The sequence below is a fragment of the Schistocerca piceifrons genome, chromosome 5 (assembly GCF_021461385.2).
Source record: "Schistocerca piceifrons isolate TAMUIC-IGC-003096 chromosome 5, iqSchPice1.1, whole genome shotgun sequence".
Lineage (NCBI taxonomy): Eukaryota > Metazoa > Arthropoda > Insecta > Orthoptera > Acrididae > Schistocerca > Schistocerca piceifrons.
This window is the reverse complement of record NC_060142.1, coordinates 360,378,296-360,396,385: the sequence shown is the minus strand read 5'-3', so window position 1 is coordinate 360,396,385 and position 18,090 is coordinate 360,378,296. Positions and strand designations below refer to the sequence as shown.

The following is an 18,090-nucleotide window of genomic DNA, read 5'->3' as shown; positions in this document are numbered from 1 at the left end:
TTCGCCGTGAGAACCCGCCCAAGTGTCGCTGTGATGCAGGGCTGACAGTGGTTCATCTTCTGATGGACTGCCCCCTTTTAGCCCCCTTGTCACAGTCCTTTAATTTACCAGCTGCACTTCCTTTAATTCTATGTGGCGATGCCTTTATAGTTGACTCAGTTTTACGTTTTATCCGTGCAGCTGAGTTTTATCACTCACTCTAGCGTGGGCGCTCTCGCATGATTTCTCAGGCTACACCCACTCCAGCGACTTTTAATTGTGACATGGGTACCAAAATAGTGTCTTTTATGTAACAAGTTGTGTTGGTATCCCTATCAACGCTTTCCAGCTGGAGGTTCTTTGTTTACCGTTGAGTGGTTGACCTTTTACCTGATCCATCAACCATTGTAGTCTGTTTTACTCTAGTCAACTATTTGCTCTGCTCCTTTTAAGTGTCCTCTATTTTGTGTTACTCCGGTGTTCATTGTAGCTCTGTACCCCTTGGTGTTCTCTCCAGGTGCAGAGGTTACGCTTTTACTGTATAGGCCTTTTACAAGTATGTGTGTGTGGAACTGGGGACTGGTGACCTCGATGTTTAGCCCCCATCAAACACCAAAACCAACCAACCAACCAACCAACCAACCTTAGCCCTGCTACTCAATCTTTCACATTTCCACAGGCCTGCTTCCTGTGCTCTTTAACTCAAATACCATAAAACTAATTTCATTACTAGGCTTCTTTCACAATAACTTCTAACTCTCTATTCCCGACTTACAAACTAAAATGAACTAACTATTCTTAATACAACCCCCTTATGCGTTCAGCCTCCTTCCAGTCCACTGGAATATGAATTATGGCTGGATCCTAGCTCAGCCTTGTAATTAGTCTTCTATGTACAAAAAAAAAGGAACTACGCTCAGCAGAACAAGTGTTGTTGCGGAGGTTGGTATTAACAATAGTCAATGTAGTCTCTTTCTGGTACTGACTTTCCTGATATGGATTTACATGCTGCAATAAGGCTTGTGGGGAGACTTGTCCCTTCTGCTGGTCCAGAAGTGTGTTTATAGACTGCATTAATTCTGGCGTGATGACTTCTTTATTGCATTATCTTACCTCCTTTTGTCCCATTAGCAATTTCGCTCTGCACGAATTATGCCCCTCTTGTTACTACACTCCTGGAAATGGAAAAAAGAACACATTGACACCGGTGTGTCAGACCCACCATACTTGCTCCGGACACTGCGAGAGGGCTGTACAAGCAATGATCACACGCACGGCACAGCGGACACACCAGGAACCGCGGTGTTGGCCGTCGAATGGCGCTAGCTGCGCAGCATTTGTGCACCGCCGCCGTCAGTGTCAGCCAGTTTGCCGTGGCATACGGAGCTCCATCGCAGTCTTTAACACTGGTAGCATGCCGCGACAGCGTGGACGTGAACCGTATGTGCAGTTGACGGACTTTGAGCGAGGGCGTATAGTGGGCATGCGGGAGGCCAGGTGGACGTACCGCCGAATTGCTCAACACGTGGGGCGTGAGGTCTCCACAGTACATCGATGTTGTCACCAGTGGTCGGCGGAAGGTGCACGTGCCCGTCGACCTGGGACTGGACCGCAGCGACGCACGGATGCACGCCAAGACCGTAGGATCCTACGCAGTGCCGTAGGGGACCGCACCGCCACTTCCCAGCAAATTAGGGACACTGTTGCTCCTGGGGTATCGGCGAGGACCATTCGCAACCGTCTCCATGAAGCTGGGCTACGGTCCTGCACACCGTTAGGCCGTCTTGCGCTCACGCCCCAACATCGTGCAGCCCGCCTCCAGTGGCGTCGCGACAGGCGTGAATGGAGGGACGAATGGAGATGTGTCGTCTTCAGCGATGAGAGTCGCTTCTGCCTTGGTGCCAATGATGGTCGTATGCGTGTTTGGCGCCGTGCAGGTGAGCGCCACAATCAGGACTGCATACGACCGAGGCACACAGGACCAAAACCCGGCATCATGGTGTGGTGAGCGATCTCCTACACTGGCCGTACACCACTGGTGATCGTCGAGGGGACACTGAATAGTGCACGGTACATCCAAACCGTCATCGAACCCATCGTTCTACCATTCCTAGACCGGCAAGGGAACTTGCTGTTCCAACAGGACAATGCACGTCCGCATGTATCCCGTGCCACCCAACGTGCTCTAGAAGGTGTAAGTCAACTACCCTGGCCAGCAAGATCTCCGGATCTGTCCCCCATTGAGCATGTTTGGGACTGGATGAAGCGTCGTCTCACGCGGTCTGCACGTCCAGCACGAACGCTGGTCCAACTGAGGCGCCAGGTGGAAATGGCATGGCAAGCCGTTCCACAGGACTACATCCAGCATCTCTACGATCGTCTCCATGGGAGAATAGCAGCCTGCATTGCTGCGAAAGGTGGATATACACTGTACTAGTGCCGACATTGTGCATGCTCTGTTGCCTGTGTCTATGTGCCTGTGGTTCTGTCAGTGTGATCATGTGATGTATCTGACCCCAGGAATGTGTCAATAAAGTTTCCCCTTCCTGGGACAATGAATTCACGGTGTTCTTATTTCAATTTCCAGGAGTGTATATTTGGACAGTCTTTGATTTTCCCCTCGCTAGCATTTTTGTAACTTTGCTTCCTCTATTCCTACATATCTTCCTTTGTCTTTTGCAGTTAATAGCAGTTGCTGCATTTTTACTCTTACAAATTTCTTCAGTACCCCCCACTTGACAGGATATGCGTGAACTATATAGAATTCTTAATGTGCTTGTTTCCCTGATAGGAAATGTAAATTTCTTCTCCATCAGTTCTCACTGATACTGTGGCTACCTTGCAATAAAAGGATTTTTTGTGCTCAGGTTCTAAAACCAACCCCAACTCTGGCAGAGTGCTTCCTTCTGTACTTTCCTTAGACCCTCCAAATACCGTTCTGGTGACAAGTTTACCCCTAGCTGATCTCTTACAGCCTGCTGCATAGTCTCCTGCAATTCTGTTACTTTCCTTTATGCTTCCCAAACACTATCTTCTACAGATTGCAACCATTTTGTCATTACTACTTCCTTAAGATTTCTACTTTGGTATGTAGTTTCCGGGTTTCTGATTAACTGACTCTTCTGCTGCTCTGGCATATTGCATTACTTCTCCAGTTAGTTGCCGTAGTAGTTATATGATATTGAATATGTCTTTCTCTAAACTTGCAATCTGCATAGTGTGCCAGTCACTCATGACTTTGTTTCCTTTTGCCCACTGCTTAACCTCTTCCACAGTATCGTTCACCCTTTGGATGACTTTCTCATCAGCAGTGCGAAATATTGTTTTCATAAGCAGACCTCCCCTCCCTCCCCCCCCTCCCCCCGTGAACCACAGACCTTGCCGTTGGTGGGGAGGCTTACGTGCCTCAGCGATACAGATAGCCGTACCGTAGGTGCAACCACAACGGAGGGGTATCTGTTAAGAGGCCAGACAAACATATGGTTCCTGAAGAGGGGCAGCAGCCTTTTCAGTAGTTGCAGGAGCAACAGTCTGGATGATTGACTAATCTGGCCTTGCAACACTAACCAAAATGGCCTTGCTGTGCTGGTACTGTGAGTGGCTGAAAGCAAGGGGAAACTACGGCCGTAATTTTTCCCGAGGGCATGCAGCTCTACTGTATGAATAAATGATGGCGTCCTCTTGGGTAAAATATTCCGGAGGTAAAATAGTCCCCCATTCGGATCTCGGGCGGGGACTACTCAGGAGGATGTCGTTATCAGGAGAAAGAAAACTGGCGTTCTACGGATCGGAGCATGGAATGTCAGACCCCTTAATCGGGCAGGTAGGTTAGAAAATTTAAAAAGGGAAATTGATAGGTTAAAGTTGGATATAGTGGGAATTAGTGAAGTTCGGTGGCAAGAGGAACCTGACTTTTGGTCAGGTGAATACAGGGTTATAAATACAAAATGAAATAGGGGTAATGCAGGAGTAGGTTTAATAATGAATAAAAAAATGGGAGTGCGGGTAAGCTACTACCAACAGCATAGTGAACGCATTATTGTGGCCAAGATAGACATGAAGCCCATGCCTACTACAGTAGTACAAGTTTATATGCCAATTAGCTCTGCAGATGATGAAGAAATTGATGAAATGTATGATGAGATACAAGAAATTATTCAGGTAGCGAAGGAAGACGAAAATTTAATAGTCATGGGTGACTGGAATTCAAGAGTAGAAAAAGGGAGAGAAGGAAACATAGTAGGTGAATATGGATTGGGGCTAAGAAATGAAAGAGGAAGCCGCCTGGTAAAATTTTGCACAGAGCATAACTTAATCATAGCTAGCACTTGGTTTAAGAATCGTGAAAGAAGGTTGTATGCATGGAAGAACCCTGGAGATACTAGAAGGTTTCAGATAGATTATATAATGGTAAGACAGAGATTTAGGAACCAGGTTTTAAATTGTAAGACATTTCCAGGGCAGATGTAGAATCTGACCACAATCTACTGGTTATGAACTGTAGATTAAAATGTAAGAAACTGCAAAAAGGTGGGAATTTAAGGAGATGGGACCTGGATAAACCGACTAAACCAGAGGTTGTACAGAGTTTCAGGGAGAGCATAAGGGAACAATTGACAAGAATGGAGAAAGAAATGCAGTAGAAGAAGACTGGGTAGCTTCGAGGGATGACGATCAAGTAGGCAAAAAGATGAAGGCTAGTAGAAATGCTTGGGTGACAGAAGAAATATTGAATTTAATTGATGAAAGGAGAAAATATAAAAATGCAGTAAGTGAAGCAGGCAAAAAGGAATACAAACGTCTCAAAAATGAGATCGACAGGAAGTGCAAAATGGCTAAGCAGGGATGGCTAGAGGACAAATGTAAGGATGTAGATGTTTATCTCACTAGGGGTAAAATAGATACTGCCTATAGGAATATTAAAGAGACCTTTGGAGAAAAGAGAACCACTTGTATGATTATCAAGAGCTCAGATGGAAACCCAGTTCTAAGCAAAGAAGGGAAAGCAGAAAGGTGGAAGGAGTATATAGAGGGTCTATACAAGGGCGATTTACTTGAGGGCAATGTTATAGAAACGGAAGAGGACGTAGATGAAGATGAAATGGGAGATATGATACTGCGTGAAGAGTTTGATAGAGCACTGAAAGACCTGAGTCGAAACAAGGCCCCGGGAGTAGACAACATTCCATTAGAACTACTGACAGTCTTGGGAGAGCCAGTTCTGACAAAACTCTACCATCTGGTGAGCAAGATGTATGAGACAGGTGAAATACCCTCAGACTTCAAGAAGAATATAATAATTCCAATCCCAAAGAAAGCAGGCGTTGACAGTTCGGTAATTTTCACATCTGTCAGTTTAATAAGTCACGGCTGCAAAATACTAATGCGAATTCTTTATAGACGAATGGAAAAATGGGTAGAAGCTGACCTCAGGGAAGATCAGTTTGGATTCCGTAGAAATATGGGAACACATGAGGCAATACGGACTCTACGACTTATTTTAGAAGCTAGATTAAGAAAAGGCAAACCTACATTTCTAGCATTTGTAGACTTAGAGAAAGCTTTTGACAATGTTGACTGGAATACTCTCTTTCAAATTCTGAAGGTGGCAGGGATAAAATACAGAGAGCGAAAGGCTATTTACAATTTGTACAGAAAGCAGATGGCAGTTATAAGGGTTGAGGGACATGAAAGGGAAGCAGTGGTTGGGAAGGGAGTGAGACAGGGTTGTAGCCTATCCCCGATGTTGTTCAATCTGTATATTGAGCAAGCAGTAAAGGAAACAAAAGAAAAATTTGGAGTTGGTATCAAAATCCATGGAGAAAAAATAAAAACTTTGAGGTTCACCAATGACATTGTAATTCTGTCAGAGACAGCAAAGGACTTGGAAGAGCAGTTGAACGGAATGGACAGTGTCTTGAAAGGAGAATATAAGATGAAAATCAACAAAAGCAAAACGAGGATAATGGAATGTAGTCAAATTAAATCAGGTGATGCTGAGGGAATTAGATTAGGAAATGAGACACTTAAAGTAGTAAAGGAGTTCTCCTATTTGGGGAGCAAAATAACTGATGATGGTCGAAGTAGAGAGGATATAAAATGTAGGCTGGCAATGGCAAGGAAAGCGTTTCTGAAGAAGAGAAATTTGTTAACATCGAGCTTAGATTTAAGTGTCAGGAAGTCGTTTCTGAAAGTTTTTGTGTGGAGTGTGGCCTTGTATGGAAGTGAAACATGGACAATAAATAGTTTGGATAAGAAGAGAATAGAAGCTTTCGAAATGTGGTGCTACAGAAGAATGGTGAAGATTAGATGGGTAGAACACATAACTAATGAGGATGTACTGAATAGAATTGGGGAGAAGAGGAGTTTGTGGCACAACTTGACTAGAAGAAGGGATCGGTTGGTAGGTCATGTTCTGAGGCATCAAGGGATCACCAATTTAGTATTGGAGGGCGGTGTGGAGGGTAAAAATTGTAGAGGGAGACCAAACAGATTCAGAAGGATGTAGGCTGCAGTGGGTACTGGGAAATGAAGAAGCTTGCACAGGATAGAGTAGCATGGAGAGCTGCATCAAACCAGTCTCAGGACTGAAGACCACAACAACAACCAGACCTCAAGTATTGATCCAACCCTTCTTCCTTTGTGTATGTGGAATAACCTCCAGCATCTAGGTCATCTCACTCCTTAATTTCTCGTATGCTCCAAGTATTCTCTCTCGACCTGGGCACTTCCTTTGAGTATCCCGTGCTTTCCGTTCCTTGGTGGAATTTGTCAAATACTTTTTCCAATCTTCGTACCTTGTTACTTATTTCCCATGCCTTGAATACTACCTGTAGCACCCAGCGATGACTGGTGATCACTGCCGGCTGGAGTGGCCTAGCGGTTCTAGGCGCTACAGTCTGGAACCACGCGACCGCTATGGTTGCAGATTTGAATCCTGCCTCGGGCATGGATGTGTGTGATGTACTTAGGTTAGTTAGGTTTAAGTAGTTCTAAGTTCTAGGGGACTGATGTCCTCAGCAGTTAAGTCCTATAGTGCTCAGAGGCATTTGAACTGGTGATCACTACTTCTTCCTGCTTGGTGAACAGCACTCCCTCTTCCAGGTGCTGGTTCCGCAATGCTTCCACCACAACAAAGAACAATAATCTAGCTGTGAACTGTGTTATCTTGCCTTCTCTGCATTCTACCGTCAGGCAATAATACCTGTTACTTTAATCCCCCTTAAATTCATTACTGCTCTACAGCTGCTTCTACTAATTACACTAAATCTATATGTAACCTAAAACAATACATATATTAAATGACTGTCTCCTAGGTCTAAGTCCATACAGGTTCCTCATTACTATTGCATTCACAACCTCTTGTTTATCTTCCAATATCTTCCTCCTCACTCTCCCTTTCTGGTCGCATCTGCTGCCCTGGAATATCTTCCACACTCACTGGAAATGGTGTCAACCACCCTCCATGCACAATTTTTGTTCTTGTCGGCAGTTTAATCTTGACATTTACTGTTGACATAGTGTCTGGCAATTGGTATGGCCCCTGATGATTTCTTTGTTTTTTCCTTCACCATATACACTCCTGGAAATGGAAAAAAGAACACATTGACACCGGTGTGTCAGACCCACCATACTTGCTCCGGACACTGCGAGAGGGCTGTACAAGCAATGATCACATGCACGGCACAGCGGACACACCAGAAACCGCGGTGTTGGCCGTCGAATGGCGCTAGCTGCGCAGCATTTGTGCACCGCCGCCGTCAGTGTCAGCCAGTTTGCCGTGGCATACGGAGCTCCATCGCAGTCTTTAACACTGGTAGCATGCCGCGACAGCGTGGACGTGAACCGTATGTGCAGTTGACGGACTTTGAGCGAGGGCATATAGCGGGCATGCGGGAGGCCGGGTGGACGTACCGCCGAATTGCTCAACACGTGGGGCGTGAGGTCTCCACAGTACATCGATGTTGTCGCCAGTGGTCGGCGGAAGGTGCACGTGCCCGTCGACCTGGGACCGGATCGCAGCGACGCACGGATGCATGCCAAGACCGTAGGATCCTACGCAGTGCCGTAGGGGACCGCACCGCTACTTCCCAGCAAATTAGGGACACTGTTACTCCTGGGGTATCAGCGAGGACCATTCGCAACCGTCTCCATGAAGCTGGGCTACGGTCCCGCACACCGTTAGGCCGTCTTCCGCTCACGCCCCAACATCGTGCAGCCCGACTCCAGTGGTGTCGCGACAGGCGTGAATGGAGGGACGAATGGAGACGTGTCGTCTTCAGCGATGCGAGTCGCTTCTGCCTTGGTGCCAATGATGGTCGTATGCGTGTTTGGCGCCGTGCAGGTGAGCGCCACAATCAGGACTGCATACGACCGAGGCACACAGGGCCAACACCCGGCATCATGGTGTGGGGAGCGATCTCCTACACTGGCCGTACACCACTGGTGATCGTCGAGGGGACACTGAATAGTGCACGGTACGTCCAAACTGTCATCGAACCCATCGTTCTACCATTCCTAGACCGGCAAGGGAACTTGCTGTTCCAACAGGACAATGCACGTCCGCATGTATCCCGTGCCACCCAACGTGCTCTAGAAGGTGTAAGTCAACTACCCTGGCCAGCAAGATCTCCGGATCTGTCCCCCATTGAGCATGTTTGGGACTGGCTGAAGCGTCGTCTCACGCTGTCTGCACGTCCAGCACGAACGCTGGTCCAACTGAGGCGCCAGGTGGAAATGGCATGCCAAGCCGTTCCACAGGACTACATCCAGCATCTCTACGATCGTCTCCATGGGAGAATAGCAGCCTGCATTGCTGCGAAAGGTGGATATACACTGTACTAGTGCCGACATTGTGCATGCTCTGTTGCCTGTGTCTATGTGCCTGTGGTTCTGTCAGTGTGATCATGTGATGTATCTGACCCCAGGAATGTGTCAATAAAGTTTCCCCTTCCTGGGACAATGAATTCACGGTGTTCTTATTTCAATTTCCAGGAGTGTACAAAGTTGATAATGTCACCCAGCGACCACCCTTTACTGTGGGATTCTTCCTGTTTCTCCAGTGCTCATGTGTTTGCCCTCTGTACTCTCTTCCAAATGTCCTTAATCGCTCTGGCAAATTCCTTAACAGACTCTCCAGTCTTCCCTTTCCTCGCTTTCGAAATGTCTAACAGTGATGGAATTTTATGACCGTATACTACTGCATATACAAATAATCCTGTATTCGTATGCTGATTTGAGTTGCAGGCAGAGACAGCATACTTCAAATAGACATCCCAGTTGGTGTCATGTGAGTCAGTGTCGTATCCAAGCATCTTCCCAGTTAACCTATGCACTCTTTCAGTTCTTTTATTGGCTTATGGATGGAGAGGACTTCTTTACATTTAATAACTTCCACAATTTCTTGACTAGATCTGATATGAAGTTTGTTCCTTGGTCTGTTGTTATTGTTTCAGGCACTCAAAACTTCAATATCTAATTATTCACAAGTGCTTGTGGCACTGTTGCTGCCTGCTGGTTTGACATTACGACCATTTCTGTGTGTCTTGAAAAATGATCTATGATTGTGAGTATGTGCTTATTACCTGCAAGTGTTTTATTGAATGAACCTAAAACATCAATCCCTCAAAATTCAAATGGTGCTAATGCTTCAGGTAATCTCTGCAATGGTACTCTTCTTTGACACAAACCTGATCTCTGTGCGCACTGTATGCAATTCCGCATATACTGGTTTATGACCATCTGCCTATTCCTCCACCAGTACCTTCTGCTAGTATTCTGTTGATAGATCTGCAACCTTCATGACCTTATAATGTGATCATGAGCACTCAGCTCCTTAGCTTTGTTGGTACCACTATCTGCAGACCCAAATTGGTTTCTCTGCGTAGCAATCCATCCTACATACAAAACTTGGGCTGCTTAAAATACTACATACATACATCATCCACTTTCTATGCAATTTGCCATTCCTTATGCTCATTACTCCCAATATGTAATAATGTTACTTCTCTACTTAAGCCATCTGTATTTCTGTGCTTCTCCCAGATTTGTATGTGACTTCAAAATCAAATTCACTTAGTCTTATCATCCATTGTTAGAATCCTTACTAGAATGATCCTTTAAACCCAACAACCATTTTTTTTGCTGCATGATCTGTTTTTACATTAAACATTTTACCACACAGAAAACATTTGAAATAAGCCATTCCATAAATAAGGCTTGACATTTTCTTCACTGTGTAACAATTTCTGTATGCAGAATTTAGTAGCCTTGATGCGTAAGCTATTGGATGCTCTATGCCTTCTACCTCTTCTGACAGCACACAGCCAAGTGCGTGATTTGATGCATCACGTGATAAAACAAATTCTGTATCAAAGTCTGGAAATACCAATATTGGACTCAACAGTAAAGCTTCTTTTAGATCCTCAAAAGCATCTGGCCACACAAATCCTTTTACTAACAGGTGGTATAATTTCATGACTTCTATGAGTGAGTGAAACCCCTTTACAGGAGATTCATGTACAACTCTCATTAATCTTGGATCTGTCTAAACCCCACCTTTACTTATGATGTCATATAGGCATGCTATCTCTTCCACCACAGAATTACATTCTTCTGTATTCAGTGTTATCCCTCCTATGGACGATTGTGTCATAGAGATACATTAAGTATTGCCATGAGCCATCCAACAATATCTGGAATGTCTCAGGTGCATTGTTTAATCTGAATGGCATTCTTCTGAATTGGTAGTGTCCTCAGGATGCCGAAAGTGCTATTTTGTGTCAACCCTGTGGTGCAACCCCTATCTGCTGATAATCACTCTTCAAATCCTTTGCTAAAAAATACTTGCATTGCCCTAAATGATCGATGTTTGGCAAAGGGTAGGTGTCTGTTATGTTTTTGCATTTAGGTGTCTGTAATCACAACAAAACCTACGTTTTTGAGTTCCATCCATTGATTTATTTTCTGGCATGACAAACATTCCTGCCCCCAATGGAGTATTATTTTCTTCAATTATTCCATTTTTCTGCTGTTGATTGATAGATTCCTCCAAAATTTGCTGCAAGTACCTAGGTATTCTGTATTGTTTGCAGTAGACTGCTACTTTAATTCCTGTTGGTATAAGGTGGGTTGTAATTTGAGTAGCTGGTAATGGCCATTTTGGAAAAAATAAATCCTCTCTAGCCACTTTGCATTTTCTTGTAACACAGTTTCAGTGGTGTCTGGTGACTGTCCATGGCTGGCACCCATCATGTCCCATTCCTCTTCCTCCAGGATACTCACTGTGATGACAGTGCAGTGGCACAGCTGTCAATGGCAGTGAACTCCCTTCAGCAAGTGGGCAGTTCCCTCGTGACTCAGGGCAGGCTGCCCTGTCTCATGATCAAACAGTGGACCCTGTTATGCATCCTGGAATGTTGCTTGGGGTAACACAGGCTTGTAGTGTAAGCTGTGATACTGAGACGAGAAGCATTTAGTACACAAATGGCTGAGATACATTCCAGACTGTGTTCATTTAGGGCATAAGCTACATACTCTAAACACTTCCATGGTGGCAAGTGAGGAAAGGCTTCTGTCCTGCCACTGGCGTATTGCAGTGCTAACTGTTGCTGTACCACACCCAGCTGGCTCCACTTTGCAGTGCCAATTGGCCATGTTTTGCTTTGCAATGCATAACACTCTCACCTGCCTGCTCTGACGCATATTTTTTTTGATCGAACACGGTTGATACAGTACAGGGACAAGAGACCCACTGAACTGCTGCATGGCTGACAGCTGCATACATTGCCCAGCCTCTTATTGTTGGGCAGGCATCCTCCAGTGGCTGCTGGGCAGGCATACTGCAGTGGCACCGGTTTTGTCAACACTCTACCCCAGAGCTGGACAACACCCTCACTGGGTTCCGGCCATTGTCCACAGCCAGTGCAGTAATTGCATTTTTGTGGTTCACACCAAAGATCGACTTACAGCATGCCACCTGAATCAGTGGCATCTTAGGATGGGCGGAGGCCCCTCTCCGGGGGCTGATGGGCCAATGCCTCATTCTTCAGTTGAGCAGACGTGTCCTGCCCCACATACTCCCGGCTGTTGTGGCTTCATCAGCACCGGTGGGGAGTTTGCTTCCTGGGAGCAGTACTGCATCTCACACTGCGCTGAGCAGATACCACTGTCAGTGGGGATGGAAGTGTGGTCTCTGTTTCCAAAGTCTTTCCTCTCCAGTCCACCATTGTTGCTGCTCGTACTAGCACCCCTCGACGTGGAATCCGATGCCCAGATGGCTCCCGTCCGATCACTGGTCCTGTCCAACGGTCACCTAGGGATTCGCAGGTAACAAGAGTGCCCTTGTTCCACTCACTTTCGTCTGTAAGTTCCGCTCAGAGTGGATGGGAAACTTCTCATTGTCTTTGGCTGCCACCCCCAGCACTGCTATTGATGGTGTTCAGTCACAGCTCTGTGGACAGCGATGCCTGTTCTTCCTGTCGCCCCCCTCCTGCCCCCCCCCCCCCCCCCGCCTCTCCATCAAGAGAAAAGAAGTGTAGTAACACACCAGTTACCAACTGCCCACAGCAGATGTGAATTGAGCCACTACAGCAAGGATACTACATGCCGAAATTCAAATGGTGCGTCCGCTGGGCATCATTTATAGGGGGAAGCATCTGCCTCTGGGTCCTCAGTCATTAAATGCGTTCAAGACGTGTGAATTACTTTCGTTGTATTCTTGTTGATCACTATGTGACCCAGTGAATTGTATTTCTTTTATGGCCATGTGTTTTCCCGTTAGAATACCCGGTTGTACTAATTTTTAGTTTACTGCTTCTAGTATGTCATTAAAGAAAAATGTAACATGTTCAGGTGAGTTTCTGTCTTGAAGTCCAAACTGTTTGCTACTGACTATGCTTTACTAACTGTTTACAATGCCTACTCGTATATCATCTGTTACAGTTGTTGATATAAGGGAGCACTTGATGTCAAAAGATGTTCATACATATGATCTGATGTTACATGAACTCAATCTTTTAGTGCCAATGACAGTTCTGTATGAATCTGACAGTTCAGTTGATGTCAAGACCATTGCCAAAGAAGCCCCTTCATTTGATGGCATGCCCTGCTTCTCTGAACTGGGACATCCTAACACAGAATAACTGCCAAACCACCAGATACTTCAACATGTATCGAAACTGTAATCATTGTCATGCTTTGGAGGTATGCTGCGACCATTTGCTCCATTGTACATGCATAAACAAAAACACTTCCAAACAGTTTGTGATTCTAAACCAATCAACTAATGAAAAAATACCTTCACTGTGGTAATCATTATTCATTAGCTAGGTAGATGTTGGGTAACACATTGCTTTAACAAAAATATATTACAGCACACTGCTTGAACATTTAATCTTTAGAGTGTTGATAACATTGAAAACTTCTTTTGGAAATGTAGGATGAAGTTGAATTTTATCAAATTCTGTCAATCAAGTTTATTCACATTGACTACATCATGGTTTCTGTGCTATATTACATACAGTGATGTAGTTGATGTATTGCTACGTGGTGCTGCACTATTAATACTTACAAACAATGAGAAGGGTTGTATCATTGCTGGCAAATGAAAGCATACTATTGAAGAAGTGGTGAGGGCAACCTGCTGTGGGAGTTAAATATAGAAGGTAGTAGAGGTTTTCATAACTTCACTAGGTGCCATTCTCCAATTTTGAAATTGAAGAAAAAAAAAGACAAATTTCAGGAAAGCAACTCCATCAAATCTAAGACTCCCCACGCCCTACCACCTCTATCCTTTTCTTCCAGTGATAGATTCAGTTCAGTCTAGTATGTTTATTTCACATTTTGAAGGAAGCAGTATCTTAGACAGTACCTCAAGTCTGTAGAGCTCTTGTGAAAGGCTGGAAGGATAATGTTAGTAACAGTTTCATCACTGACTATGTTTCTCATTGTGGATGTAACGGGAATAACAGCTGGTTTATACTGCTGCCATATCCACACATACTGAAAGACTCCAAATATTTACAAAATTTCGTTTCTTCCTCATATAGCACCGTGTTTAATTTATGCTCCGTTATTGCCCACTACGGTGAGGACTGTTGTCACAGTTTGTGTCTCGCATATTTTCTGAATGCACTACATTCATCTTCTTATTTGTTCTGCTGCTATAGCACCTTTCTTGTAAGTTGAGAAACTTCATTGAAGCTGTTTTTCTCCCCAACTGCATTTTAGTTTGTTTTTAGTGTTATTTTTATACTCTTTACTTCTTACATTCCATGGGCACTCCTCTGGCTTGTATAGTATTGTGAATTCCACAGTTTGCTACCTCATTTAATTTATTATCATGCTATTCGTAAAACAGTCACAATATTTCAGACAAAATAAAAAGAAATAAACTACCGACGTGCAGCAGTGATACGCAGGAGCTGGGTAGATAGCTGTATCTATATTTTTCAAACACGTTTTCGTTATATTTGCCATTTAGTTCATTAATAGAGGATTCGATGAAAATTCAACACTTGAACTGTATGAAGGGTACAGAAAACTGTGGAAGGAAGTGAATCAAAACATGTACAAGGTCAAAATCAGGAAAGGCCAATCTGTGAGGGTGGGTCGGCAAAGGAAAGACAATGTATGATACTGTTTTTCAAGTGTCTGCAGATGAATTAAATGACTTTTGCTCAACACCAGTCAGCTCTATAGTTGTGATGAATTTTCAGTCAAAAGAATGTCCTTCCAAAATAGATGTTTTTCTTCAAAAATGTTTCTATTAGCACAGTATGGAAATCAATCTTGAGAATCTCTTCTGAGGTAGTAGGTAATGATGGAATGAGCATAAGTATACTGTCACAAAGAATATAATTCTGGTTTTAAAAGACTTCAGTTTCTCTTCAGGTTATAATACATATTACACTGACTGGGAACAAAGCTTCATTCAACTGATTACCTTAAAAACTTAAAACATTCATGATAAATATTAATCAGGCTTCCAAAAACACCGTAGCACTGCAATTGCATTAATCAAATTGACTGACAATGTCAAACATGCCATGAGCAGAAGTGTAGCAACCATTTTAGCACAGCTTGATTTCGCAAGGCTTTTAATAATGCTAATTTTGATATATTACTTCTGAATCTTGTTTGTTAATTTTATGGAAGACAAGAATTTTGAAGTATTTTATGAGATGTTAAGAAAAATGGGAAGAACTGTTAAAATGGCATGATTTGGAACATCCATCCTAAGCCTAGACTTGACTTAGTGATTTCCACCTCTTCATGCCCTAGAAAAAGTGGCAACATGTGGCAGAATTTTATACAAAGGAGAGTTTTGAGTTGATTATGAGATTTGATAAATGCTTGAATCTTAATAGTGGTTATGTAGAGAAATAATATAAAAGTTTAATTTTAAGTACTTTCTAATAAATTTACTTTAACTATTTCAGTATTATATTTGTAGTGCTTGTCACAATTTTTAAATAGACACATTCTCAACACTTTGCATAGTGAGATACTTTTGCAATTCATTAAGACTCTCTGTATAATTCATTCAGGACCCACACTTTTGGGGCGTTGCTGCAGATTGTTACCAACTACAGAGAGAAGGCTGGGTGTGTTGGAAACAGCTTTCAGAGTTCCTGGATAGCTCCTTCTACAACCTGTGCCTGCCACAGCTTTCTTCAGAATTGGAGCCTTCAGTTTGATCCATAACTGCAGTCAGAACAGCACCTCACATTCAGTAGCCATAATTTTATCATCATCTTTGTTTTCAAATATGTCATTAGGGTTGCACTTCATATCTTTTGTATAGTGCAAACATGACATTTCCTTGAAGTAACATTAATAGTATTCGTTTTATGAATGTGTTATGGTATTGATTAAATGTGAACATTACAAAAGTTTGTATTGATTTTTATTTAATATTTGATAGTATTTCCTTATCTGCTAATCAGGAAGTTATTGTGAATTGCCTTTTTTCCCCTACATATCAGGAGTGGGACCTGACTAGATTCTGTCGAAAATCCAAAATTATGTGCACCTCATTATAAGCTCTTCCTTTGGTTAATTTTTAAAAGTCTGACTACAGCACAAGTATATTCCTTTTTATGTTTTCTCCAATGTTTATCATTAAAAAGCTATAGAAACTTATTTGTTTCATGAGAGGTGCCAACCATATTAGGAAAAGGATCAATTGCTCATGTAAAGATGACCTGTTGAGTTGCAGACAGGTACAATGAAAAGACTCAAGCATTATAACTTCTTTACTAAAGAAAACAAACATGCACATTGACACAAGAAAGCACACCTTATGCACACATGACGTGAGATGTGCTTGCTTGCTTGTGAGTAGCAATCTGTCCTTTTCCTAATGTTGTTGATATTCCAACCTGGAGTTTCTATTGTTTGGTTTCGTTAAATATAATTGCACTAATACCTCATAAGCACTGATCCTATGACTAATAGAAAACAGGTGGGTGGTGAGAACAGAGGACATGTAATGCTAGTTCCCACCTGCAGAGTTTTTAGAAACTGTGTCTGGGGGAAGAATCCAGATGGCACATGTGGCACGTGTGGTGAAGTATGCACCAAGGTCACAATTGTCATGTTATAGAGCATGCTCTGCAACAGGGTATTGCATGTTGCCAGTATACACCCCCTGCGTATGCCCATTCATCCTAACTGATAATTTGGTGTAGTCATGCCAATGTAAAAGGTCAAGTAGTGTTTACATAACAGTTGATATATGATGTCTCATTTAACAGATTGTTGTGGGAAGTTCCTATGGGACCAAACTGAGGCCCCTGTCTCACAGATTTCCCTTTGATAGTGTATGTTTTGCCAATTACAGGACTGGTGTAGGTGGTGGTAGGAGAGGGTGCATAGGACAAGTCGTACAGGGCGGACTGTCACAGGGTAGGAGCCATAAGGTAGGGAGTGGGGGATTTCCTTGTCCTCATTGAACGACAGCTGCACACTTCTGTCACAAAAAATCTATTAACAAACAACAGTACATACATTTTGACAGTTACCATCCTTTCCATGTCAAACATTCCCTCATTTACAGCCTTGGAATGCGAGGCAAATTTATTTATTCGGATACAGACTCATAACAGTAGTGCACCACCATTCTCACTTCAGCCTCCACTGGATGTAGTTACCTCACCAGCCTAGTTCAAAAGCAGATTTCCTGGGTCATCACATCAAATCCTGATGCTTCTGATCCCTCCAAATAGCAGCTTCGGAGCACACCACTGGTCACTCAGTAGTATCCTGCTCTGGAATTCATTAATCAGCTACTTTGATAAGGCCATGACTTCCTAAAATCATGCCCTGAAATGAGATCCATTCTGTCTGAGATTTTGCCCTGCACACAGAGTAACTTTTCATAGCCCTCCCAATCTCGGCAGTATTCTTGTCAGACCCTGTGCTCCTGCACCCATCTCCCTACCCTATGGCTCCTACCCTTGTGACATCCCTGCTGCAAGTCTTGCCCTATGTACCCTCCTACCACCAACTATACCAGGCCTGTAACTGGCAAAACACACTATCAAATCAGAACCACCTGTGAAACGAGATGCCGTATACCAACTGTTATGTAAACAACTGTTCGGCCTTTTACATTTTCATGAGTACCACCAAATTTCAGTTAGGATGAATGGGCATAGGCAGGGGGTGTACACTGGCATCATGCAATACCCTGTTGCACAGCATGCTCTATAAGATGACAATTGTCACCGCAGTGCATGCTTCACCACAGGCACCACATGTGCCATCTGGATTCTTGCCCCAGACACAGTTTCTAAGAACTCTGCAGGTGGGAACTAACATTGTATGTGGTTTGTTCTCACCACCCACCTGGCCTTAATTTACATTGATTTTTTCCACCTCAGCATTTCTGCAAGATAACTACTCCTTTCTTCACTCTGTTTTAGTTTTATACATCTTTCATTATCTTATCTGTCTATTTTTCACTGTCCCCCTCCCTCCTGTGTTACGTACAATGCACTTAGCTTTCCTCTCTCATTACCTCATGCATGATGTTTAAGCAGTAATCTCTGTCTTGCGTATTGCGCTTGTTTTCCACCTGTAAGCTCTCAGGTTTTCAAATCTCATCTG

General features: G+C 43.6%; 1 protein-coding gene across 1 annotated transcript in view; it reads left to right on the top strand.

Moving 5' to 3' along the window:
* Window positions 1-15,875, top strand: part of LOC124798332 (ufm1-specific protease 1) — a 61,888-nt gene extending 46,013 nt beyond the window's left edge. Inside the window, exon 4 of the mRNA XM_047261685.1 lies at window positions 15,528-15,875. Coding sequence (XP_047117641.1) covers window positions 15,528-15,677 — 150 coding nt within the window. The 3' untranslated portion in view covers window positions 15,678-15,875. The remainder of the gene's footprint in view (window positions 1-15,527) is intronic.
* The last annotated feature ends 2,215 nt before the right edge of the window (window positions 15,876-18,090 follow it).